The sequence below is a fragment of the Artemia franciscana genome, chromosome 18 (assembly GCF_032884065.1).
Source record: "Artemia franciscana chromosome 18, ASM3288406v1, whole genome shotgun sequence".
In the NCBI taxonomy this organism is placed as follows: domain Eukaryota; kingdom Metazoa; phylum Arthropoda; class Branchiopoda; order Anostraca; family Artemiidae; genus Artemia; species Artemia franciscana.
In genome coordinates, this window is record NC_088880.1 from 27,397,901 (window position 1) to 27,424,722 (window position 26,822).

The 26,822-nt window shown below is 35.3% G+C and overlaps 3 protein-coding genes across 4 annotated transcripts in view; all 3 read right to left on the bottom strand.

Annotated features, from left to right (window-relative positions):
• Positions 1-3,859, bottom strand: part of LOC136038826 (myotrophin-like) — a 31,768-nt gene extending 27,909 nt beyond the window's left edge. Inside the window, exon 1 of the mRNA XM_065722227.1 lies at positions 3,756-3,859. Coding sequence (XP_065578299.1) covers positions 3,756-3,824 — 69 coding nt within the window. The 5' untranslated portion in view covers positions 3,825-3,859. The remainder of the gene's footprint in view (positions 1-3,755) is intronic.
• Positions 1-26,822, bottom strand: part of LOC136038827 (brain tumor protein-like) — a 456,036-nt gene that overhangs the window by 345,891 nt on the left and 83,323 nt on the right. The gene's annotated exons all lie outside the window — the stretch shown is intronic.
• LOC136038417 (uncharacterized) lies at positions 4,647-26,577 on the bottom strand. Its single transcript, XM_065721490.1, has 4 exons — positions 26,490-26,577; positions 12,858-13,066; positions 9,556-9,747; positions 4,647-4,706 (listed from the first exon to the last, which is right to left on the bottom strand). The coding sequence occupies exons 1-4, from the start codon at positions 26,575-26,577 to the stop codon at positions 4,647-4,649; spliced, it is 549 nt and encodes a 182-aa protein (XP_065577562.1).

Genomic DNA, 26,822 nt, shown 5'->3' on the forward strand with positions numbered 1-26,822 from the left:
CTAATTCTCTACGCTGAAGACCTGCAGCTCATTGTACCAGCCTTGTGCTTTGAAGATTATAACAGGGCTGAGGCTTGGCTTCTTGAATTTAACATTGTCAAGTGTCATTTCATTAACTTTAGCAAAATCAACCCTTGTCACTCTTATTTTTTCCCAGGTCACCCTACTCAGCAAGATTTTGGAATCACCACTATTCATAATGAATTAAAATTCAGCACTCATGCTAAGAAGTTGGCTGCTAGTGCTAGTTCAACCATGGGGCTGATTAAGCATACTCTTTCTACTTGTTCCCTCAAAGTCATCAATCTTCTGTATAAGGGACTTATGCATCCTAAGCTTGAAGCTGGAATGTCTCTAGCCTCCCTTTATTTTTATTTATTCTCAAAGACACAAAAGTGCTGGAAGATGTGCATGAGACATGCCACCAAAGTGATATCCAGCATTTGAGAGCTTTCCTACTTTGTAAGACTAGCAAAGCTGAAACTCTCAACACTTGTATGCAGAAGAGATAGAGGTGATGTCATTTTAACCTGTAAGTTTATGAGGGCTAATACAGTCCCAGCATTATTTTGCAATGTTGGTTCTAACTTGAGAACTAGAGGTCATCACTTAAAACTTGTTAAGCACCTACCTTATCCAGAGTCTGCACTCAATTCTTTTCCTTAAGAATCATCAACAGTTGGAATAAACTGTCTGAAGAAAATGTAACTGCTGAATCTGTGTACATCTTCAAACAAAGACTGGATGCTGAGTGGTCCTCTGGAGAGTGTAAACTCCTCTGGAAAGCTATGGATCAGCATATTGTACCTGGTCATTAAAAAATCCTGAATACAACCAGGGCTGCCAAATTTGTTTTAAGGAGTGTGTCATATTTTTTCAAAAAATGTGCTTTTTGTGTCATCTCAGATTCCATAATGTGTCATATTTTTTGGCTACAAGTGGTATCATATTTCATTGTCAAATCTTTATCTAGAGTTTTGAATATATAATCTTTTCCAAATCAGTTCAAAAAGGAGTAAACTTCACCTTAAACTATTATCTTGGGATCAAGACATTTTTGTGATGTCATGAAAGTAATAGGAACTGGCCAACAGTCTGGGCGGCCAACAAGGCAAATTTACATTTATAAGTTTTAGGGACAATCAATTCCAACAGTAAATTAAAGACTTTTTGCATGACGTCGTAATTTTAATCGGCTAAGCTTTAGTTGAGACCTTCAAAAATGGAAAAATACAAGACCACAGTAGGTACGTTTGAGCTTTTTAGTTTGCAAGCCTAAAACTTGTCCAAGACCTGGATTCAATTGAGAAGAAATTCCTAAGAATCAAGTATAACGCCTGAACATGCTTCTTTTTGTTTTAATATGTTTTGTGCCTACTTTTCTTCTCTTGTACAGTATGTCACTTTGACTTGGCAATCAGAGTTCCCCAGAAAAAACAGTTCCAACTTTCTGTTTATCAACTTGTCTGTGGCTCATTGTGACCTCATTGAAGCTTAGCTTGAACCAACAAAATTACTAAGCCATCTTCCTGTCTTCCTGGTTAAAATCGTACTTCTAATGGACCTAGAGGCCAAGGAAAAATGCAAGCCAAAATCAATCGCGTATTTGTACTAAAAATTACAGACGAATATCAGATATATAAGCACTGAACTACTTGATAACCTCTTGCACACAAGACCCCCCTCCCCAGAACTTCAAGTATATTTGACCCTGGCTATATCTAGGGCTCATTGGTCTCTTCTTCTTTCTCCTTGTACCAGACCATAAGATTCTTCTGCATATTGGAAGGAATTTCCCAGTTGCACATGGTTCCTGAGGTAAGAGAGACCAGCTGCTTTGCATGCATCAGTGAATCTATCATGTCAAGAAGTAGACTGTTCCTGAGTTTTGTTTTTATATTTGATAGAACTGAAAATTGACGTTCTGCAGCTGCACTGGAATGCGGAAGAGTACACAGATTTAGCATGAAAAGGGACAGCTCTTTGAACTGTGGCTTGCCTTGAGTGTCTTTTGTATTCATTAACGTCTTCCAAAAGATCAAAGGAGACATTTCAGTTCCAATTGTTCTGACAATCGCATCCCTGTGCTCAATCATCAAGATCCACTGAGTCTCTATTACATTTCTTGACCTTTCTACTTCACCTTCATGTTTCCCAAGTAAGCTGCTGAACCGACCAGTCAGTCCCACTAGAGTGTCAACTTTTCCACTCAAAGCAGTCACTGGGTCTAAACAAGCCAGAGCTTTTAAAGTGGGATCAGAATGATCAATTCATTTCCTCATTTGTTTGATGACTTCTACAAGGAAGTTCAGGCAGTTCAATCTAAACTGTTTTAGATCATTTGAGGGTATCACATCCTTGTATTTCAGCATGTTTATTTCAGTATTTGGACCAAAAGGAATCTTGGAGATTTCCTTGAAACAGCCTGAGATCATGGGTGTGACAAAAGCATCATCATTCTCAAACATGTCAGTTTTGACAAAAGACTTCATGATAGACTTCATGGTTGCCCTTGAGCTGGAGAGGAGTTTGTGAAGGCAAGTGTCACTACTCTGGAACTCCAAATTCAAGCAACTGATCTTGTTGACCTTTTTAAGTGAAACAAGGTAAGGTTAGAATGAAGTAATCTTGTTTGAAAATAGAAGTGTGTTCAGTTGGAAATTTTGAAGCTATATTTATTTAATAAATATGCAAGCTATTCAAGTAGCTTCAATCTAGTATTTTTGTCATATTTGTTGGTGCCTTTTTGAACCAGATGGATTATTCTGAAGGAAAGACTTCTCTGGAAACTTGTAATCTTATCCAAGGTGGAATACCCCTCCTGTAATCTTAAAAATGTGAGTTGCTGCTTATGCATACAGCTTTGGTAAACTTCACACTGTTTACTTTTTACTATTAAATAGATACCAGTTGGCTACATCACATACTCAATCAAGCAGCCAATTAAGTTCAGATATTCAACATGCATTTTGATTTGAAATTTCCATCTATGGCTCTTTTCTTCTTGTGGTTTAAATTTTAAATATGGTGATGGCATCTGTCCTGTATTCCACACTGTTTGTGTACTACTGCCACCTTTAGGTGGTGCTACTCCTCTCTATTAATTTGTAGCTTTTCTGGAGATAGAAACTGAAATTTTACTTTTCTTTTATTACCATTTAAAAACAAGACTTAGATGACAAAATTGTGCCATTTTTTTGGAAAAATGTGTCACTTTTGTTGAGGACTGAATGTGCCATTGTGTCATGCAACATCAAATTGTGTCATTTTGACATAAAATGTGTCAATTTGGCAGCCTAGAATACAGCTTAAATCATCAACCCAGGAGGTCTACTGGAAGAAATTCTTAGATTGCTCCAAGCTATAATTTAAGGTAATGCCCTTTGGTGGGGTTTATTTTCAGAAAAGTGAACTTGATATTCCAAAAAAGAATAAAATAAGGAATCTATTAGTAGCTTCTTATTAGTAATTGCTTAGCATATTTCCTACAGAAGTGGTCAATCACTAAACATTTACAAAAATTAAAAACAATAAAGAAACAAGAAATGATGAGAAATGTTAAATTGCAAAAAAATGATGGCAAAAACATAAAATAAGAAAATTTTGTGCATTAAAATTTTTTGTTACCTTATTAGCCTAGCCTAAAAATAGGTTGGAACCAGCCCAAGTACAAGCTACATCCTGGCTCAAAAGTCCTGATTTATTCATAGCATTAGAATTAAAAGGGTCACACTCATATCGTCTATTTAACTAACCTTAGTAAGAATTGCCTCTTTAACTTGATCTGAATCACCATTTTTAATGCCCCACACTAAGTCGTTCATTTTTCTAATTTTTTGAAAGACAAGGCTTCAAGAGTGCCATCTAATTAAAAATTATAAATAGGCAGCATAGTAATTAATAAATAGGATGCTAACCCTAAAGACACATCCTAGCGTAAAAAATATTTTGGTTCAAATTCAAAGGCAGGCTACATGGTTTTTAAAGTCAAGACAGTGCTAGAATTTGACCCCACAGATTTTCAAGAAAGCACAAGAGTTTTTATTGATATTGCCCAATAGTTAAAGTTCTGCAAGACTTGCTGATGAACCCAAATCACCTATAAATAAAAAAGAAAGTTTCGAAATGATTACTTATTTTCTTAAGGAAAGACCAAGTTTTGTGTTTGACACGCAAACTTTACCCTTTCCAATGAAAATTGGTGCTATAAGCTTTGCAACCAGCAATAATGGTAAAACAAGCGAGAATATTAATCTACACGGCGATTTATTTTATTATTAGAAAATAAGAAATTCAGAATAAAATTTGTCTTATTGATCCAAAATCATTGATTCGGCTCCAGACTGGAACTAATGCACTATAAATTTTGTCATAACCGTGAACGAAGAAAAACTGGCCTGGTCTACAAAAGTTCTTTTTTAAGTTTTCTTTATACTTGACAGAGTCTAAAATAGCTAAGCTCTGGATACTTTTTGAGCCTATAAGTCTTAGGAATAGTGCAGAACGAAAAACTTTTATTTATTGATATTAATGTATATCTCCATGTTTCGTTTTATTCATCTTTTTTAGATATGTTTTTTCCATTTCTGCGTTTTCTACTTTTCAAAAAATAATTCCTCACTTCTAATGCTTCTATACTCTGTTCTTTAAACGTGTTTGTTACAGAAGGATGCTTTTGATGATTCTTCAGACATGTCATCTTTGAACTGAAAATAGGTATTTAATTTCTGTTAATGCTATGGAGCCACTAGCCGAGTGGATGATGCACTGGACTTAAAATCCTATGTCCTATCGACGAGGGTTTGAGTTTTGGTGTAGTAACTCCATGGGTGTGACTCTGCAAAATCAGTCACCCTGAGTATGGGATGCTTATTGTTAAACAAGTTCCCACGTAACAACTGAATTTAAGATGCTAGGTAAGGCTGAAAACGCATGGTCCTGCTGCTAGTAGAAGATAGAGATACACCTGCTTAAATTTTGAGATTGGTGTTGCCCCAGCAATTTTAATAATATAGAGGGTTTTGAGATAATATCTTACTTTGTTTCTTTTGTTTTCGTTTTTTGTATTTTCAGTAAGATAAAAACGATGATACTGATGCAAAAATGGCATGAAATGAATCCTGTGTGTCTTTTGACTTTGAATTTACAATTTAAAAAATGATAAATTTAAACCATGTGTAAATTTTAGTTTTATATGTTAATGTTGTTAATTTCTTCAGATGCATAATTTTTACTGCTTTGTTTTCACATTTTAAAATTTATTCAGTTTGAAAAATTAGGTACTTTAGAGACTATTGGAAGCCGCGGTAACAACACGGTGTTTAATATCACTTTAAAAGCGTCAGCTTGAAGCGTACGCTATTTTAAAATTTCTCTAATGTATGTTCAAGAAAATTATAACCTAGCTTGACTACTGAATTAAATCGACTGCTCATCTGAAGTCATTCTCCTCAGATGTATTGGTTTCAATAACTTCAAAAACTCAGTCAAGCTCTCATAGAGTTAAAAACAAATGCATCTGTTCTTCACTGAGAAACTGAACCTTGCTCACTATCGCTAAATGGGCTGTTATCCACAATTTGGTGAGGATGTGCCTACCTGTTTTGAGGTCGTATTTGAGGTTTCTTTTTTAATTCATATTTCCGTCTCATCAGTAATGTCCTCATCTGTGATTTTGATACATTATATGGTCAACATACATTTCGATACATTAGAAGCCCATTAGTTTTACTGGTAAGAATATCGGTTTTTAAGCTTAGTCAGTCCACATCTGTCACTAGCCAATGCACTTCAATATCATTGTGTTCCTCCTGAGCCAACTCTGATTTTTGTTCATTGTTTTTTTATATTTTAGCTTGTCGTCAAAAGATCATAACACAGGTTCATAAACTATAGTTTTATTTCAAGTTTGCCACAAAAAAGACTATGTTGGTCATGAGCGTGGCTGTGAAATGTCGATATTTTTAAATTGAAAATTGACAATGGAAAGTGCAAATATTGAAGAACGAAAATTGAAAAACCTCCGAAAAATGTGCAGAACCTTCTTAACCTTCTAACGTTGACAAATTCATCAACGTTAAGGGTCACGGATCCACTGGTACCCCAATTAATATAGGTTGAAAATTCTTCCATGATTCCACTAAAAAAAAGTGCAGTCCACCTGCCTTTTTACCAATAAGTAAGAAGCGGAGTAGGAATTATGTGTAACTTAATCTTAGCTTATTTCACCCTGAGCCATGGCCTAGCTTTTTTTTTTTTTTACAGCAAAACAAGACTTAGATCGTTTTTATCACAGGTTAAAAATAGGACTCTCCGATCCCTTTTTTTTTCAAATACACCTTTGAAATGAAGTTGTCTACTTCTTGACATTCTCAAAATAGCACATCTCATGAGCAAATTTTTGTACCTCACAAACTATAAGTTTTAATTCAAGTTTTTCAAAAGAAAAACTATACCGGTCTCCAGCGTGGCTCTGAAATGTCCATATTTTTACCAACAAAACCGATAATAGGAAGTGGGAGAATTACTGAATAGAAATCAAGAAACCTCCAAGCATTGTGCATAACCTTCTCAATCATTTGAAGTTGAAACACTTTTCAATGTTAGGGGGTCACGGACTTATATGGTACCTCAAGTAATACATATTGAAAATGCTGGCATGATTCCACTTAAAGAAAACTGCCATCTACCTACCTTTTTGCCAACAAGTAGGCAGTGGAGTAGGACTACGTGTAGATTAGACTTAGCTTGTATTGCACTGAGCGACCTAACTTGTTTTCGCACCCAATCAAGTATTATTTTGTTTTTACCTCAAGGTGAATAGAGCCATCAGACTGGCTGTGATGGCTAAAAAATGAAGTTGTATACTACTCGACATTATTAAAATGGCACAACCCATGAGAAAAGTTTTGTACTAAAAGACTGATTTCTGTTACACTGATCGGCTTATCATTGATTATGGATGAGTTTTTTTTCTTTTTCAATCTATCTGCCTTAGTTCATAAGTTCAAATTCATGGTGCAGCCAGGTTTCTAGTATTACTACTAAGAAAGAAGCAAAACGTAAATTCTATCGTGAGGCACATATGATCCCATTCTTCTTCTACCTCATTTCAAGAGTAACGAAATAAAATGACATACTCCATTGAAGGGGTTGAATTATCAGACTCAACTCCTGACGAATGTTCAGACAAGGATAAGCAGGGTATAAAAAGTTGGAGTTGTTCTGATGTTGTAAGATGGCTTGGGGTTTTCATTCTACTATGAGCCCTTTTCTCCGTCTCTATCCCCGAAAGGGAAATCAATTGCGTTGCCTCATAGTAGTGTCAGTATAGACCTTTCATGACTTTGCCCAACCAGAACCGTGACTGCCAACAGCGATGTAGGATAACCTTGAGCAGTGGCACCCCTCAATGAAATTATAGCCTAGTAAGCGACACAGTATTTGTATTCGATTCTGATTGTTGGATAATTTTCCTAAGTTTTGATTGTTTTAGAGGGCTTTTTTTGGCTGAAAAACCTCTTCCTCGCTAAGCTATCCATTATAGACCCCCCACATTGCTTGTATTGGATTTTGACTCTTGTTGGTAGAAAAGCATCGCAGAAGTTTGAACAATGTTGTGACCAAGATGGACCCAGGGTTACATAAAGCTTCCATTCATCTTAGAGGTCCCAGGGACTTCTTGCTGTCTAATTTTAAGTCAGCTTAAGTGCTTCATACAGACTCGAGGAGATGTGTTGGCTCCGCCCTGCCCTAGTTTGTGATCTATTGTTTTTCCCGAGGACATAATAATTTCAGTGATTTAAAGAATATGAAAATTGTGAATTGAAGTGTCACAACGTTAAAAAACAACTATCGTACTGACATTTTAACTGACAAATTCGGACACATTGAACTGAACTTGTCGGGAGTATCAGAACCCCATATCCAAGGGGCAGGAAATAAAGGGGTAGGAAATTATGCAAAGTAGAATTAATTTTATCAAAAAGGAAGGATGGGATGCATAGGCAAGGGGCAGGGCTCATACTGCTACTAATACTAAAATCTCACCGTAGCACCAAGCCAACTGAGGCCAACACAGCTACGCACGTTCCTCCTCCATCCCAAATCTATTCGAAGTCTCCCTGTTTACACCCTCCCAGGAAGTTCCCATTTTCTTTCAATCTTTCTTTATGACGTCCTACCACTCCAGACGAGGACGACCCGCTTTACGTTTAACCCTAGACGGTTCGTCGAAAAGGACAATCTTCGGCAGTCTGTCATCCTTCATCCACACAACGAACCCTAGCCATCTTAACCTTCCTTTCATTATAGCCCAAGAAAGCGGGATGGAACAACGTTTTACGTAAAACCTTCTGTTGGAAACACGGTCAGTCAGTCGGGTACAGTTTTTCTTCATCCGTTTTTCAAAGAGCCCATGCTTAAGAGCCAGCTTCTAATATTCTAATCTTGGTTTGCAGACTTATCTATTGTACTTTTAACATATTCACTGCTCCCACCGCCTTTACTAATAATACTACCAAGGCAAGTGAAGCTACCCACCTGATCAATCTTTTCATTACCCAGGGTCACCTTTTTATCTTCACTTATTCCTAGACTTAGTAACTTAGTCTTCTTAACATTAATTTTAAAACCTATTCTAACACCCTGAACTCGCGAAACCTCTAAAAGTTCATTCATTTTACTCACGCTTTCATCTAGGATGCTTAAATCATCAGCGTAATCTGAGTCCAGGAGAGTTTTTCCTCCCCATTCGATTCCATAGTTTCCCATTGCCTTTCCTGTGCTCCTTAAGACAGAGTCCATAAGGTTATCCATATAAAGGGGGTTAGAACACAACCCTGCTTAGCTCCTGATTTAATAAGAAACCGGCTGCTAACCTCATTTCCTACCTTAAACGCAGCAGCGTTATTCTCGTACATAGAGCACTAATCACTTTAATGTATTTCTCCGGTATGCCATACAAGGATAAGACCTTTGCTAAAGCTCTTCTATCAACAGAATCGAAAACTTACTCATAATCTATAAAACTGAGGGCCAAAGGTGTTTGACAACTCAGGTAGTTCTCAAATATTAACCTACGAGTGTAAAATTCGGTCGATACATCCTCTTTTCTAAAACCGATCTGTTCTTCTTTAAAAAATTTTCTACTGTATCTTTCAGTCTAAAAAGTATCATAATACTGAATAATTTGCTACCTAAAGAGACCAGACTAATGCCTCGATAATTACAACACTCACTCTTATCACCTTTCTTATCCAGACCTTTGCCAAAGCTCTTCTGTCAACAGAATCACAAACTTGTTCATAATCTATAAAACTGAGGACCAAAGGTGTTTGACAGCTCAAGCACTTCTCAAATATTAACCTAAGAATGAAAATTTGGTCGATACATCCTCTACCTTTTCTAAAACCGCTCTGTTCTTCTTTAAAAAATTGTCTACTGAATCCTTCAGTCTAAAAAGTATCATAATACTGAGCAATTTGCTAACTAGAGAGACCAGACTAATGCCTCGATAATTACAACACTCACCCGTATCACCTTTCTGTTACTGACCTTTGCTAAAGCTCTTCTATCAACAGAATCGAAAACTTGCTCATAATCTATAAAACTGAGGACCAAAGTCGTTTGACAACTCAGGCACTTCTCAGATATTGACCTAAGAGTGAAAATTCGGTCGAAATCTGTTACACCTTTTTTAAAACCAAGCTGTTCTTGTTTAGAAATTTGTCTACTGCATCTCTTAGTCTAAAAAGTGTTATAATACTGAGGAATTTATTACCTACAGAAACCAGACTAATGCCTCGATAAATACCACACTCACTCTTATCACCTTTCTTATACAGTGGTTTAATTAAGTTTTTCCTAAAATTGTTTGGTACTTCCCCTTTTTCAAGAGTCACATTCGTAATCTTCAGTAGCTTATTTCTAACCTCAGAGCCACCATATTTAAGAAAGTCATTTACCACGCTATCAGCACTTGAAGCATTATTGTTTTTAATCCGTTAAGTACTATCGCTAGTTCTTCCTCATAAAACAAATCTTCCTTCACATCTAAGGTATAACAAACCTTTTCATTTTCCTGTATATCTTTTCCTGCAACTGTATCTCGGTTTAGTACATTCTCGAAATGATCTGCCTATCTCTCTTTAAATCTTTCCTTGTCACTAATTGTGACCCCGTTCCTATCGTTGCTTACCGTTCCCCGTTCCTGTATGGAACTGGATTGACTATTGGGACGATCCCGGATTGGCTACTCTCTCTCAATGTATTAACATGCCAGTAAAATATTTTACTATTATGCTGTCTAGCTGCATCTTCCAGATCCTAGGCAATTTCATCTTTGGGTTCCACTTCACACCTCCTTAGTTCTTTTTTTAATGGTTTTTCCACTTTCCTTGCATTCCTTTTGTCTTCATATGATCAATCACACAGATAATTCTTGTATTAGCCCCTTATCCGCTCTATTAAACATAAAGTTTCCTCACTAATATTCCTGGCTGCAGTCCAAACTTTCTTCCCTAAGACACCAACAGCAACTTTAGAAATTATTTTTCTAAAATTATTCCAACCATCTTCAATACTGTCAAATTTTAAACTCACAAATTTAATATTCAACAGTTCCTGGAGAATGCTATTTGCTCGTTTTACGACTAATGTGTAAGGTATCTGCCACAATAGTGTATGCTTCTGTAGAACCGACCGAATTTTTTTTTCAACAAATAGTAAAGGTTATATTAAACTTAAGATCAGCAGAAATAAAAATCTATAATAGTTCAAACTCAAAATGACCATAAATGACTATTATATAATAAATGAAACCCAAGACGAACAAAAATTAAATAAACGATAATAGCAAACAAACATACAACATATAAATCAATGGTTTCATATAAATGAATAAATTTTTTTTTAACGACAAAAATTAGAGATCCGAAACAGAAGAATTTTTACACAGAAACGAGTGCTGCCATCTATTGTTGCTTATCAGTTTCTGAAAGATTTTAGTTAAGTTTTGCAACTGCTACCAATAACTCACCAGCGCATCAAGCCGCCTGAGCCCAACACAACTATGCATACTTCTCCTCGATTCCCATCTATTTAAAGTTTTCCTCTTTACACCCTTCTATGGAAGTTCTTGTTTAGATATTCCTATTAAAAAGTTCCTATTCTCCTTAAATCCTGCCTTACGACCTGCACCTACCCATTCTGAGGACGACTTTTTGTTTGGTTCTAGATAGTAGGCAAAAAGGACGATCCTCACCCCCTCCAAGATTTTTCTCATTTCGCATTGTTTTCCATTTTTTCACTCTTTTTTTAAAACAAATTTGTCGAATTGTTCAATTATAATTAACTGCCCCCCTAACACTTTGAATCTTAAAAACAGAACTAGAACTTTTAATCAGTGTTTCCACTTCGCAGGCTTTGGAATTCGGTGTGGCGTACCTAAAATTCGGTAGAAAATCGGTAGATGGCGTCCCGCTATCGGTAGAAAAATCGGTAGGGAATTTCTAGACATGCCCAAACCCTCTAAGTGCATGTTAAGTTTGCAAAAATGCTCAATTTTCTGCTGAAGTCCCAGATCAATTTAGAATTAGAGCATTCTTCAACGGTCTATCGACATACGATTGATCATACGACGATTTAAAGCAATGTTTTCTTTAAAACTGCAAAAGAGTAATTGATCTCTAAGTGTTGTTTGACCTCGTGGTAATAACGACGGTTACGAAATATTGCAGTCGTTGCAAATGCAGCATTTGCAGTGGTTCTTGTAAATCGCTAGTATACCAATATGGTATACTCTTGAGCTAGCGGCGATTCTAAAATATTGCAAACGCGGCATTTGCAGTAGATGCTGCAAATCTGCAGCACCTGTGAATCCGAATGCTCACATAAGGAAAAACCTATTTTCATGTATTATATAAATTGGCATTTGGTTTTTATGCCTACGTGGGAACAAGATATGTTTAGACACGAATATATTGCCTGACACGCGCGTAAACACACATGCTGAGCTAGACGCGCATGAGAACAGGGTTTAAGAAATGCACTTTCAATATACTCAATTATTATTGATGGAATCCTATTCTACTTAATCAGGTACTGCTCATCATAGTAAAGCACTTAAAATTGGACTTCAAACAACAAATCAAATATTTGGTTAAAATGATTAAAGCAACTGATACGCATCTGCAAACGAAGGAATCAAGCCTAGGATCGCATCAGTAGAATACGTTGATTTAATTCTAATCTACTGAATTCAGTACTTTTCATCACAATAAACCAATAAAGCATGCTTTGGTCTTCAAACAACAATTCAGGAACAGCGGCAGTTTCAAATATCCAATGCAACTCAAAAAAGAAACTTTTGATCTTCCACCGTAGACATACATCACTAACATTTTGAAGCCTTAGCCTAGGATCGTATCCATACATTGAATTCTAATCTACTTAATTAGGTACTTTTCATCACAATAAAACAATAAAGCACAGTTTGGTCTTCAAAAACAACAATTCAGGAACAGTGGAAGTTTCAAATATCTAATGCAACAAAAAACAGAGCCTTTTGCTATTATAGACAAAATTTGATCACTCAAATACACTCTTCAACTGTCGCAGATGCTCGTACTTCCTTTAGCCGTTTCTCTAGTTCATGATCAACTATCAGCAATGAAGAACGCATAATCAACCTCTTCGTCCCGCATTTGGGACGCAAGATGGCAGATAAGGTCAGCCTCGACTATCTATTTTGTTTATCAGTCTTCACTTCTTTTAAAGTACTGAAAAGATGTTCTGCAATATCATTCGAGGGAGGCAATGAAAAGAAAAAGTAAATAACGTGCCTTAGATTTGCGAACCTTGGTCGGCCACTTGGGGTAACAATGGACAAAATGAATTTCCAATATTCTACTGGCGACTGATACTGATACTGGTTCCTTCAGAACATCAACAGAGCTTTGTTCAGACCATTCCGAGTCAATGGCAGCTCTAAGACATGTAGGAGGGAAATACTTAACTAGAAGTGGTGCAAAACTAGAAGAATTGAGCTTAGCAGCATTTGAAGGCTCTATAAGACAGGACATCTCATTCAAATCATTATCAAATACGAGCCTGATTTTGATCTATGGAACTGCTCCCTTGTAAAATTCTCTTACTGTAAGGTATACCTTCATCACTTCATTATGGTCCACCTTAGGGTCACGCTCTACAAGCTCTGAAATAGCGAGTCTAAGCCATGTAACTTACTATAAACATTTTAATAATTAATAAATAATTAATATAATTAGTTACTTAATTAACTACTCCCTTTTCATTTGATTTGAGATGGTTGAAAAAGAAAAAAAATCGATAAACCCCACCATTTCTAAGACAGTGTTGGTTCTTCTGTTTCCCATTCATGATGTTTTATTTGAAGAGCAAAAGCCACATAATGGAATGAAGGAACCAGGTCTAAGTTGTGGCTCCAGGATTTCACTGAATGGTGCTGCTCGTAGTCACACCTATTATGTCCAATAAAAAAGAAAAAAAGTTGGCAAAATATTGCCAAAAATCGGTATAAAATCGGTATTTCGGTAGGCTTGAAATTTATTCGGTAGAAAAGTCCGAAAATCGGTAGATCTACCGATAAATCGGTAGAAGTGGAAACACTGCTTTTAATTACCAATCCAATGAGCCCCATCCGAGGCTTTTACGGCCACTCTTTCTATAAACACCTTACATACCCCCAGACATAACTTACGACCCTTCCCCTGGGGGGGGGGGGTCATACTCGAAGACATATTTTCCAGATTTTTCAACTATGCTGAACAAACTGGCTATCTCAATCCTCTTTCATCAACGTACCCTAGTCATGTCAACCTGTCTCTTATTATTTTCTGTTTGTTTGGTTCGTTTTACCTCGGCTTGTATTTCGTCTTTATGAAATACATATCGCTCAACCTTAGTTTTTCAACAAAGGTTTGGTAGTCGTTTATGATCTTATCCAAGTCGAAATCCCAAACCCAATCGCCATCGCTATCATTTTTAATTTTTAAACGTTTTGATTCTCGCTGTCCAGGTTGACATTCATTGACTCGCTCACATGTTTGGCTTAGCGTGTCTTCTAATCGCGTGTGTCTTTACTTTTAATTTTTAACTTTGACCTACTCACATGCTCGGTGTCGCATTTCTTCTAACTGGGCCTGTCTTAGTTCTTGATTTTCATTTTTGACGCGCCGCCACTGTTCTTGTAACCGCGTGTGTATTTGTTCTTCATTTTTATTTTTGACTCGCTCACATACTCGGTGTCGCATGTCTTCTAACAGCGGTTGTCTTTGCTAAGGCTTGTTTGCTCAGTTGGTTAGAGCATCGTACTGATAACATGAAGGTCGTAGGTACGTGTGTCTTTGCTCTTCATTTTCATTTTTCACTCGCTCGATTGCTTGGTGTCACATGTCTTCTAATTGCGTTTGTATTTGCCCTTCATTTCATTTTTGACACGCTCTAATTGTCGTTTTCACATATCTTCAAATCACCCGTATCTTTGCTTTTCATTTTTGACAGGCTTTTGGATTTTGATTACTTCAGACAATTTAGCAATGGCCTTTGCTTAATGGCCGTGTCGCAATTGATGGTCCAAGTTGTCGATTTTCACATCTTATCAAGTTTGATAGTTCAGGTGTTGGTTCCTAAGAATCATCTTTTATAGTAACCACAGGTGCAAATTTTTGTCTTTTGGGCCTTCCAACAGATATTATATCATGTAAATAATTTATGCATTGGAAACCTAACAATCCTATTTATGCTATGCATGACATCGTACAAGAAAATGCTTATGTGATGTCTTAAATGATTTACTAACATAGTACATGGTTGATGATGTTTAGTGTAGTTGGAACCATAGGGTGTAGACGATCAGTTACCAAAATGCTACCAAACCTCTGCTAAAAAAAAAGAAAGACTGTTTCTCGTCTTTAAAAATGTTAAATTAATAAAAAACTATTTTTTAATGAAAATTAGACTTGAATGTTAAACTTGGAGCCAGCAGAAACTAACCTACATTAAAATTCAAATTGAAAGTAAATCCTAACGAGAATTAACAACCAGGCCTCCTGTGCTAATGCACCATGAAGAGTGGCAACAACCGCAGCCTATTGGATACGGTGTAGGAGCAGCACGAAACGAACAGAAATTAACATGGTTAGGGCTCAGAACCCCTATACCTTCTCAAGGCCAGAACATAATTTGCACTTTACTAAAAAAAACAAAAAACAAAGGAATGTGCACTGTCAGTTTAACATACATATGCTCATGTTAATCCTTTAAAATCTTAATAATTTTTGATTTATCAAAGTTACAAAAGTGAAAAAATGTTAATTTCTTGATTTTTCATTTACATTTAATTCAACTAATTTTAATTTCTTTAAATTTTAATTTCATTTGAATAAATATTTAATTTCAATAAACATTTTAGCTATATAACTATAACATGTAAGCATTTAATAATGACGATAACATTTTAACAATAAACGTTTTCAATAAACATTTTTATATTTTAATAAAAATAAGTGTTTGACATTTTTACGAGCAGTTAATTTCTGCTCGTTTTGAGTTCTAATCGGTTGTTTATTGTAATTTCTGTTCCTCCTGGGTTTCAATTTTTTTTTTATTGATGCTCATTTGTGGTAGTTTTTCGCTTGGTAGATTATCTGATTCTATTTTTCCACATTTTTGGTTTAATGGAGCTCTTTACTTTTCCTTGAAAAGACTATTTTGCGGAATAAGTTTTTTTAAATTAATTTCTGTTCGTTTTATATTGAGATAAATAAAAAAAACAAGTTTTTTTAACTGAAAATAAGGAGCGACATTAAAACTTAAAACGAACAGAAATTACTTCTTATATGGTAGGGGCTGGTCCCTCCTCAACGCCCCGCTCTTTACGCTAAAGTTTGATACTTTCTCTCAACTCTACTTTTTAAAACAGTAAAAAACTTTAGCGTAAAGAGCGGGGCGTTGAGAATTGCTACGAAACTGACTTTTAGTGATATTTCTAGAATTGCATCAAAATTTTAATTTTAAATGTTGTGTTTTTTCAATTTCAAAATTATGTATATATGACAATTTCCTTTAAAATTAGCCCTTAAACAACTCTCTATGATGTTCCATTGCGCCGCAAGATGTAAATAAGGAAAAGAATAGCTGTTTCCTATGCAAAAAAGAGATTTTCTTTATTGTTCAAGCCAAGGGATTGTATGTTTCCTGCATAATGTTTTCATCTAAGGCAATTCTAACGGTGTTCTTTTTTTTATTTATTTGACGCCTTTTTTTGGGATTTCAGGCGATGTTTTAAATACTATAGGCCGTGGTTCGTCCTTTACTAGGTTTCAGCTACAGCTGCAACAACGATAAGCTTACTAAATAGCTAATCTTAAGTTAGCAATCCAAAAACATATTCTTCTTCAACTTGGGGCTCTAAATGCCTGAAACTGAAATTCTCTTCTCTTAACTTATGTGTCATCTAGTCCTAAATATATTATACGATTTTTTTTTTTGTATTCGCTTCTTACTCCTTCACTGTAATGGAGCAAGTTAAGGAGGCTTTGTAAGTTTTCCCTGCTTTCTGCCAGAAGAGCAATATCATTAGTGAACTCAGATATAATTTCGGTGAATTTACTGAAAATATATTGTCCAAAGGATAAATTCTAAAACTACATAAATCAGGGTGATTCTGGAAAATCTATCTAGGTGGTACAAGTTTTCGTCTTTGAAATTTTACCAAAAACTTCATCAGATTTGACAAATTATGCAGCCTATAAGCATTTTATGTACCCTGTGAGACCACACAGCTTTCCTATGACAAACTAATAATTGCCCAAAATAGGGATCCTTTTATTAGATAGGGAAAAGAGATAAAAAAAATCTGGATATTTTGACTAGAAATACTAGTGATCCTCATCAGCAGATAAACTGAACCATGTAAAAAAAAGAATTTGCATTCAAGGCGGAGAAAAAGTCACCCTAACAGAAAAAACTTTATATTGGGAATAATGCAAGAAATTTCGTCTAATACGAAAATAACCTTCTTATAACAGCCAATGTTTAAGGAGCAGCTTTAAGATAATACGTTTTAGTTAACTAATTAAATGCATTCGCTAATTAAATTAATTAAATAAATTCACTGCAAGCCGAACACGGCCCTACAATACAATACACCATTAATACACATCACCATATCATAACAAAAATATTAATCATTTTCTGCCCTTCAAAAAAATCAACAGCACAGAAAAAGAACGCACTTAAATTACTCTTCTTTCTTTACCCCTTCGCTTCACTAATATATTGACAAACCTGAAAGATAACCTGTTTTAAAGATGTCCACCGGATCTCCACGGGTATAAAGATATCACCCTGAAAGAATTACTTCTTAAACGTCAAAACTGATATTACCTGCTAGAATGTGTACCATAGCATAAACTCCGAAATAGCGTCTGGGACAAGAATAGTCTGCAAGAATATATATTTCATTGATGCTTATGGATAGATCTGTAGAAGTTATTGTACTACTCTTTGCAGTTCTTTGCGCTACAGAAGACATTTTTCTTTTTCCCTACCACGAAGAAGTACCATGTTGTTGTCAGTCTATATCTAACTATTATGTTTAATGCCGGCATAAAATTTCCCTTTATCTGTCTAGTAGCATCGTTCCAAGTATCCATCCGACCAAAAATCTCAGCTTTTCCCTTCTTAAGACAGAACTCTATCTAATGAATATTCAGTTAAGTTTCCTCGTATAGCAAGATATCGAACCATAGGAACTTCGGTCTTGGCGGGAAATTTGAATTGCAGATGAGCCTTCAGGGAATGAAAAGTCTCTTTTCCAGAGAAAACGCCATAAGCAGGCAGAAACTTGTAAACAAACTGGAAGGAAGAATTTGGGAACTTTCTGGAGATATAGTCAACATTTTCTAAAGAAGCTTATGGAATTTTACAACTTTAATTATTTAAGTTTTTAAAGGGAACTTTTATTGTTTTCCTATCATTTATTTTTTTAGAGAATTTCAATCCTGCATGGCCTTGTATAAAAATTTTTACGTTCTCTTTCGCAAAATTGTTGTTAGAAAAAACTGAAAAAATAGGTAATTATTCTAAGATCAAATTCTATGTCATTGTTGATCTATAAATTTAAGGTGGGTTAAACTGTTTATTTACTAATAACACAAACGTGTACATACATGTATTATGGTCACAGGTCTCCAATTAGTGCCTATACAGCTCATGACATGTTGCACCAGATTCATGACCTGACACACCACTCAACATATGGACTATGTACTTTAGCATTTAATGGATATCTGGCAATAGTGTAGGCATCAGAGGCTTCAATTGGAGGAAGGGCATTTACCTTTAGATTTTTTGTCTCCTCCCCCGGGATTTTGAAAAAAATTTGCCTGCTGTTATACTGTATTTTCGTGAAATGACGCCACTGGTTTATACCAGACTGAAAAGAATGGATTCACGCGGGGATATAACATTTAAATGATTCAAATTAAACAAAACCGTTGATGGACATACAACATATCGAGAACAAATGCAATAATGAAATGACAATTTTGTAATTTGAAAGTTAACAATTATCTGAAGAATTCATTTATAATGGCTAGTGTCCCCTGCAAAAGGTGGAACCAACTGCATTTGATCCCAAATCAAATAAATATTTCTGATTAATGAAGCGGCACTGATTTCCTCAGCATTTAAATAATAGGAAACAATATACTTAGTACACCCATAATAAATTAAGTGACCACTAGACATCCCCTACTTCTACTCTTTTAGGCATCTGCTTGATTAAATGAACGACTATTTGGTTAAATAGTTAATTTTCACAAGTGGTTCAAACTGCAATCCCCTTCACTGAGAAACTTTATTTAGCGTAAAAGGAGCTTAGTAAGTTCTGTCACGTTGAAAAAGGAGCTTGATTGCAGCGTTTTATTTGGAAGGGATGCTCAAATCTTAGTGCAAGCAAGGCCGTATCCAGAAGAGGGGTAGAGGTTTAAACCCCCTCCCCACCGAAATTTTTGTCCGGCTCATAAAAACGTAATAAAAAAAAATTAAGAAAGTTTTTGATGGATTCTTTAAATTTTTTTTTTTTTGCGACCCGTCACAAGAAAAAATCCTTTTCTACCCCCGCCCCGACAAAAATCCTGGATACGATTGTGCGTGCAAGGTTTGTGTGATTCAGAATTGGATGAAAGGTGCACTGAAGGGTGTAACCCTGGGGAGGGGGATACTGGGTTTAAATCCCCTGGAAATTTTTGTCCGACACGTCAAAACATAGCAAAATATATAAAAACATATTTTTGAGGTCTTTTCGTCAGTTCATTGGAGCCAATCCTCCCCTTCGAGAAAAAAATACTCACTTCACTCAACAAAAATCCTGCAATTCGCCATTGGGTGCACTATCAATACATATATGCAAAGACCACGGCCAACAGAAAAAAAGGTCCTTCTGTTTAGTGCAAATATTACTTTCCGCAGACTGTAATTTGTCAAACAGTTTATGGTGACGAACTGTAGTAAGGAGCGACCCAGCTGAATAGTAACCAAAACTCTAAAAAACAGAATTCTGATACCAATAGTTACATCAAAAGAATCTAATTTTGATGCTGATCTTGAATATGAAAGTTTCCTTAAGTTTAGTCTTACCCATCAAAAGTTACGATCCTGCGAAAATTTGCCTCATTTTAGAAAATAGGAGGGAAACCCCCTAAAAGTCATAGAATCTTAAGGAAAATCACACAATCAGATTTGGCGTATCAGAGAACCCTACTGTAAAAGTTTCAAGCTACTATCTACAAAAATGTGGAATTTCATATTTTTTGCCTGAAGTCGGATCACGGATGTGTGTTTATTTGTTTGTTTGTTGTTTTTTTTACACCCATGGGTGGTCGTATCAACCCATTGGTCCTAGAATGTCGCGAGAGGGCTAATTCTAACGGAAATTAAAACTTCTAGTGCCCTTTTTAAGTGACCGCAAATTGGAGGGCACCTAGGCCCCCTCCCATGCACATTCTTTTCCCAAAGTCACTGGATAAATTTTTTTAGATCACCATTCTGTTCACCGTAGCCAAAAACCTAATAAGTATGTCTTTGGGGACGACTTAATCCCTCGCAGTCCTCGGGGGAGGGGCTTCAAGTTACAAGCTTTGACCATTGTTTACATATAGTAATGGTTATTATAAAGTGCACAGACGTTTTCAGGGGGACTTTTTGCGTTGTGGTGGGGATGGGTCTGGGGGAGGGTTTACGTTAGAGGATCTTTCCATGGAGGAATTTATGATGAGGGAAGAGAATTTCCATGAAGGGGGTGAAGGATTTTCTAGCATTATTTAAAAAAATGAGAGAATTAATAAAACTAAAATTTCAACTGAAAGTAATGAGCAGCATTAAAACTTAAAACGAATAGAAAATAATACGTATATGAGGGGGGTTCGTCTCCTCCACAATACCTTGCTCTTTACGCTAAAGTATTTTTAGTAATTTTGACTATTTGTTCTACGGCCTTTGTCATTCTTGGGCCATTCCTATAAATTCGGGAGAAAATTCTAGCTTTGGTGTAAAGAGCGAGGCATTGACGAGTGGGAGAACCCTCTCACATACGTAATAAAAATACACAAATATAGGAGTGATTTACGTAAGTTAATTCTTAAGGAACGTATGTTTATTACTAACAAAAAGGTTCGTAAAAAAATTAAAAAATCTAGTTGCATTTTAAGTAAACAAAATTGGAGGGCAACTAGGCCTCCTTCCCTTCCCCTTTCTTATCAGGATCAACCGATCAAAACTATGAGCAAGCCATTTAGCCAACGAAAATTAACATGCAAATTTCTTTTCATTTATTCATGTGCAGTGAGCCAAAATCAAAACATGCATTAATTCAAAAACGTTCAGAAATTAAATTTAAATAAAACAAGTTATTTTTAACTGTAAGTATAGATTGACATTAATACGTAAAACGAACAGAAATTATTCCGTATATAAAATGGGTGGGTTGTCCCCTCCTCAGCGCCTCGCTCTTTATGCTTAATTTTTTAGTTGTTTTAAAAAGTAGAGTTGTGAGAAAGAGTCAAACGTTTGCGAAAAGAGCGGGGCGTTGAGGAGGGGACAACCCCTTTCATATACGGAATAAATTTCTGTTCGTTTTAAGTTTTAATGTCACTCCCTACTTGGAGTTAAAAAGAAAACTTGTTTTTTTTATATCTAATATTAAAATAATGCCATCTTTAAAAAGCAATAGTAGATGGTAAAAATATTTTGAATTGTTATGTTAAGGATCTGAAACTAAGGAGATTTTTAATATCAAAAAATATTACAGAGATTAATCTCACAAATGACACAGCATCCAATGGGAATTTATCAGTGTTACGGTAATGTTCGGCAGGAATGCTTGAATATGCTTTGGCCTTACTGTCTTCTTTTCCTTAATGCTATGCAAGAGGATAATTCGACGAATATATTTCTCCCTCAGATCACTCAACAAGAGAAAAATAGCCAAAAACCAACATTTGCCAATTTAACTCCGTCATTTGGCTTTTTCGTCAGCATATATCAGTATGATTTTCGATTTGTCGGTGTAAAGTTCTATTTTTTTCTTATTTTATAATGATTCAAATATAATTACTGTACCTTTCGCCCAGTATAAGATCTAAAGATTTATAAGCAATTCTGAAATTTTGCAACAAAATCAAAATAATGTAAATGAACTTTGAGCGTTACAGAAATAAAAGTCAATTTTTGTAAATTAAAAGACTGTGAAATGTAAGAATCTGTATGAGCTTTTTCACACACAAAAATGCAAACAAAATGTAAGGGGCCAAATGTCTTTTCTTGTGGACGTCAGCTCATCTGCCTAAAATGTTTTTCCCGGTTCCTCTAGCGTCTGATATGGATTTTGATCAAACCATCTCCTTAATTCTTTTTTGACATTTTTTTTTTCGTGAACTTTATCCTCAAGTTCAAAATCAGTACTTTTTAAGCGTCGAAACAACTCTGTATGTCTGTCCGACACACTATTGTTCATGTAAGTCTTGACCTGAAATTCGACCTGAATGGTTGAAGATTTATTTTTAAATAAACATTACACTAAAAATTTCCCACAAATACACTTGACTTTGCTCAAACATAGTCATTTCTTAGAAAGAAAACAAAAAAAAACATGTCTAACACTATAATGAATAAACCATTCACTCGAGATCAAGGTTGCATACACTACTTTCTTTCAGATGCTTCATTATTGGAAATTCCTTGCGCTGAGTGATGTTAATATGTTAATAAAAAATTTTAACAGACAATGAGAAGTTACTCAATTTCCGCTTAGGAAGACCTCTGAGGAAAGACCCTAGTTACTGATCCTCATTTGGTTGTGCATATGATTAAATCTACCTTTACATGATGAAATTAAACTATTTACTGCTTAAGTTTCAATAAGTTTTTTATTTAAACCCACTGGTCAAATTGAAGAAATAAATAAATCTGAATTCCTCTTCTCAAAACCAATTTCAACCCCTCATTCGAAAAATATAACCAGATGTTCTCAACCGCATATCGGTCCAAATTCACGCTAATTTTCTCTGAAAGTTTTTTCAAGTTCTATGCGTGAACGAATTTGAGCCCTAATCGAATCTTGTAGGGGATTGCATTTGACAAGCGAGGAAAACCAAATTCAAATCCAAAATTGAATTAATGCCCTTTATGTCAAGAAAAATACATCAATTACACACTTTTCTAGGAAAAGCTATATAGATATTCCCTTCCACAGACACACTCTTCAAACGTTGCTTATTGAAGTCAAAGATAAAGAAAAATTGTTAAGTGTAGCCAAGTTTGTTGAGAATTGGAGGGAGGCAGGAAGACAAAGTTGCAACCCAACATGTTATGAATTTCTATATTAGGCCGTATCCTCCTACAGCACTCATACATTTTTGCTGTATTGAAACCTTTGATAAATTTCTCCCTCACATTCTACCACCTTTTCCCCGGTGTGTTTCCTCCCTTTGCTCATGCACATTATCAAGAGGTAAGATGAATTTGCAGCCACTCTGTGAAAAATACGAATTCTTTTTTAAAGTCCAGGCCTATTTAGACCGTTTTCATGGCCAATCATTGCTGTTCCTAGTTTTCCAACCATAAATTTCATTGTCTATATTTGTTCATCTTTACATCGGATGGTTTTTTTTCCACGGCTTTTGCTTTAGTAGTTTAGATTCATACATCGTCTCATTTTATTTCTTAAGGCGTTATATATAACAAATGCGTTTTTTTCAGTTTTCAGCCAAAGATCACTGTTCAAAATTTTGTTTACAAATTCAATGTGATTCTAACAGTCGTTTTTCTATACGCTTTTCTTTAGCTGTTTCGATTCTCGTTTTAACTTGATTTCTAGCCACATTTATCTGTGCTTCATTTTCATCAATCAACCTCTTAAACGTTTTAAATGACCATAAATTAGAATTAGCGCCTTTGTAAAATTATGTTTTTTTGTTATTGGACCGATAACTTTTGCCTTGGCTTGTCTTTTGTCATTATTAAATTTAAAACGTGTTTCTTTTTCAACTAAAAATAAGGAGCAATATAAAAACTCAAAACGACAGAAATTATTGCTTGTATGAAGGGGATTGAACCTTCCTCAACACCTTGCTCTTTATGCTAAAGTTTCTTAGTACTTTTAAAAATCTTCCTATTGTTCTACTTACACGACCCTTGTGTTTCAGGAGTCGTTTTTAAAGAATTTGGGCAAAATTCACACTTTAGCATAAAGAGCAAGATGTTGAGGAGGGGGATATCCCCTTCGTACACGTAATAATTTTTGTTCGTTTTAAGTTTTAATGTTGCTCCTTACTTTCAGTTGAAAAGACTTGTTTTTATTTAATTTCATTTCTGATTCTTAAGTAATACCAGAAAATCTGGCCCCATATCCACGGAGAAATGCCCCCTCCCTACATACATATCCTTTAGAAAATTTACTTCCGGCGAAAATATACCCTTATCCTTATCAAAAGAAACTCACCCTTAACAATTCCACGCGTAAAATTGAGACGGAAAAGAGAAAGCAAGACATTTAGGAATTTTGTATAGGAATTCTGGCAAATTCCCCCAGTTTATAACTTCCCCTGTCAAGCTCACCCCCTTGGAACTTCCCTTCCCGTAGAATACTCTCCTTGGAAACCCATCCCCCAAAAAAGAAAAAAATTTCCTCCCCCCACCCGAATTGTATACACGCTTCACAATAACAAATACAAAGTGTAAAAAATGGGCAAACTTTATAACCTAAAGACCTTTCCCTTTGGGCTGCGGTGGGAGTCATGTTATATCTAGGAATGGTTATTGAGCCTTTCAACTATGAAGTGTATCTGACACAGTAGATAGTATGCTGTATCATAGGACCCCCATTTGCGGATATGTAATGGTGAACTTTAAGCAATAAACATCTTTAAGCTTAAGATGTCTTTATTTTTAGACCTGTTACCAAAAGCAGTCATGCTGCTAGTTTCAATCTAAGCTATGATGGTTGATAATACCGAAATAGAAATATCTTTTACTGCGATTATAGAATCTGTAAAGGTCGTTATAATGATTTCACCAATTCTTATGAGTCTAATGTGACCAATTTAGAACATGCAGACATTATAATAGATGAGATGAATCTGGAAGAGATGAGAAGAAAAATATTAAAAGCAATGAAATCAACTAGAATGGAGAGAAATTCAGTTTTAGATTGGTCAAGTAGGAAACTACCACACTAATGCCCCGTACCACCTTATAAAAGATCAAGAAAAGAAGAGTTCCCCTAAATGAATTCTTCACATTCTTTGAGAAATGACAAAGAAGATTGTAATATAGAAATAGGGCATACAAGAATTAATCACCGTTCAGAAAGAACTCCCATTTGTTAATATATACCAAACATCATTAATGACAGCACTTATAAGAATATTTTTACTTTTAAATTTATAATAAATATTTTTTCTCCTTATTAATTTTGTCTTAGATCTTCATTAGGACTGGATTAAGGAGTAAAAAAATGAAAAAGTTTTTTTTTAATGGTCAGACATGTAGGAAAAGGAATTTTCCTAATATTTTTTTCAAGATAAATTAAAAGAGTACAACAAACTTAGCCAGTTGGTAAATTCCAAGCGTTTTGGATACCACCTGAGTATCAAAATTTAATAAAAGCACTTATGAGTACAGCAAACTCAGCTAGTTGTTAAATTCCGAGTGTTTTATTTGCTTTCTGAGTACCAAAAAATTTAGTTACAGAACGAGTATCAAAAATTTAACAAAAGTGCTATTGAGTACAACAAACCCAGCAAATTGATAAATTCCGAGTGTTTTAGTTGCTGACTGGGTTCCAAAAATTTAATATAAACGCTTTTGAATACAAGAAACTTCACTAGCTGGTGAATTCCGAGTATTTTAGTCACCGACTGAGTATTAAAAATCTAATAAAAATTACTTTTAAGTACAATAAATTCAGTTAGTTGGTAATTCTCGAGTGTTTTAGCTGTTGAATGAGCATCAAACATTTAATAAAAGCACTTCTGAGTACAACAAACTCAGACTATTCATGAATTCAGAGAGTTTTAGCTGTTACTCCGAGTGTTTATTCCAAGTGTTATAGCATTACTGAGGGCGCAGTCACGGAACGTAGAGACCCATTACTAAGGGTGCAGTCAGGGGACTCAGAAACCCATTACTACTTACATATACTGATAATTATTCCTTAAAGCCTTAATATATTTTTATTATTGAAGTCAAAAGTGAAAACATTTGCAATATATTTTGTAGATATACCCAATATCCCTAGAGACACAGTTACTAGATCTCTCTACTATGCTGAACAAAATGGCTATCTAAAATTTTGACTGGATGTGTTTCGAAAATGAATTAACTTTGGCGGAGGGTTGCTTGCCCTTCAATCTCTTTTGACTCTTAAACAGGGCACTAAAACTTTTAATTTCCAATTGAATTAGCTACTTTAAAAGTTTCAATGATATTTCTAGCTATTATAGAGCGGTGTTGCCTATACTATTGCTTATATGCCCTTTTAAAACCTATCTGCAAATACTTCTTTGAATTGAAAATAACCCTCAATATTCCCTAAAAGCTCCACCTTAATAGTCTCAGCATCGGTAGTTACAGTAACTGTAGTGGTACTATTAATATTATACATGTAATGCCTTCTGGCTAGTTCAAGATCCACCACGATTTACCCGTTAGTGGGTAACTTTATAATGCCAGCCGTTCTTGGGATATTGCTTTGTCATCTTTTTGAAAATCTATATGCTCATAGTCTGTTTTGCTTTAGTTCAACATCCACCTAAATACACTCCACCCAAATACTCTCAGCTTGCGTAGTAGCAATAGTTGTAATAGTATTAGCAGCAGTATCTGCATAGTATATTTGTTTTTTTCAACATCCCCTTCAACACACGCTTGATGTTTCAACTTAATACCATCAGCCGTTCCTGAAGCATTTCTGATATTGTCATTCTTGATAACGACTCTGATGTCGTTGTCATTCTTGACAACGAGTGTGGGCATAGTATGTTTCAATTTAGCTCCATACAGTTTCAATATTTCCCAATTTTAATGCCTTAATACTCTTAGTTTTTGTAGCAGCAGTAAGGGTACCAGAAGTAATAGCAGGAGCATGGGGATTATAAGTATTAGCTTTAGTGGCAGTACTAGTAGTAGAAGTAGTAATAATTTTAGCAGTATGAGTGAAATCAGTAGCATTAGGATATCAGTATTTTCTTTTGGTTAGCTCAACATTCCCCACAACAAAC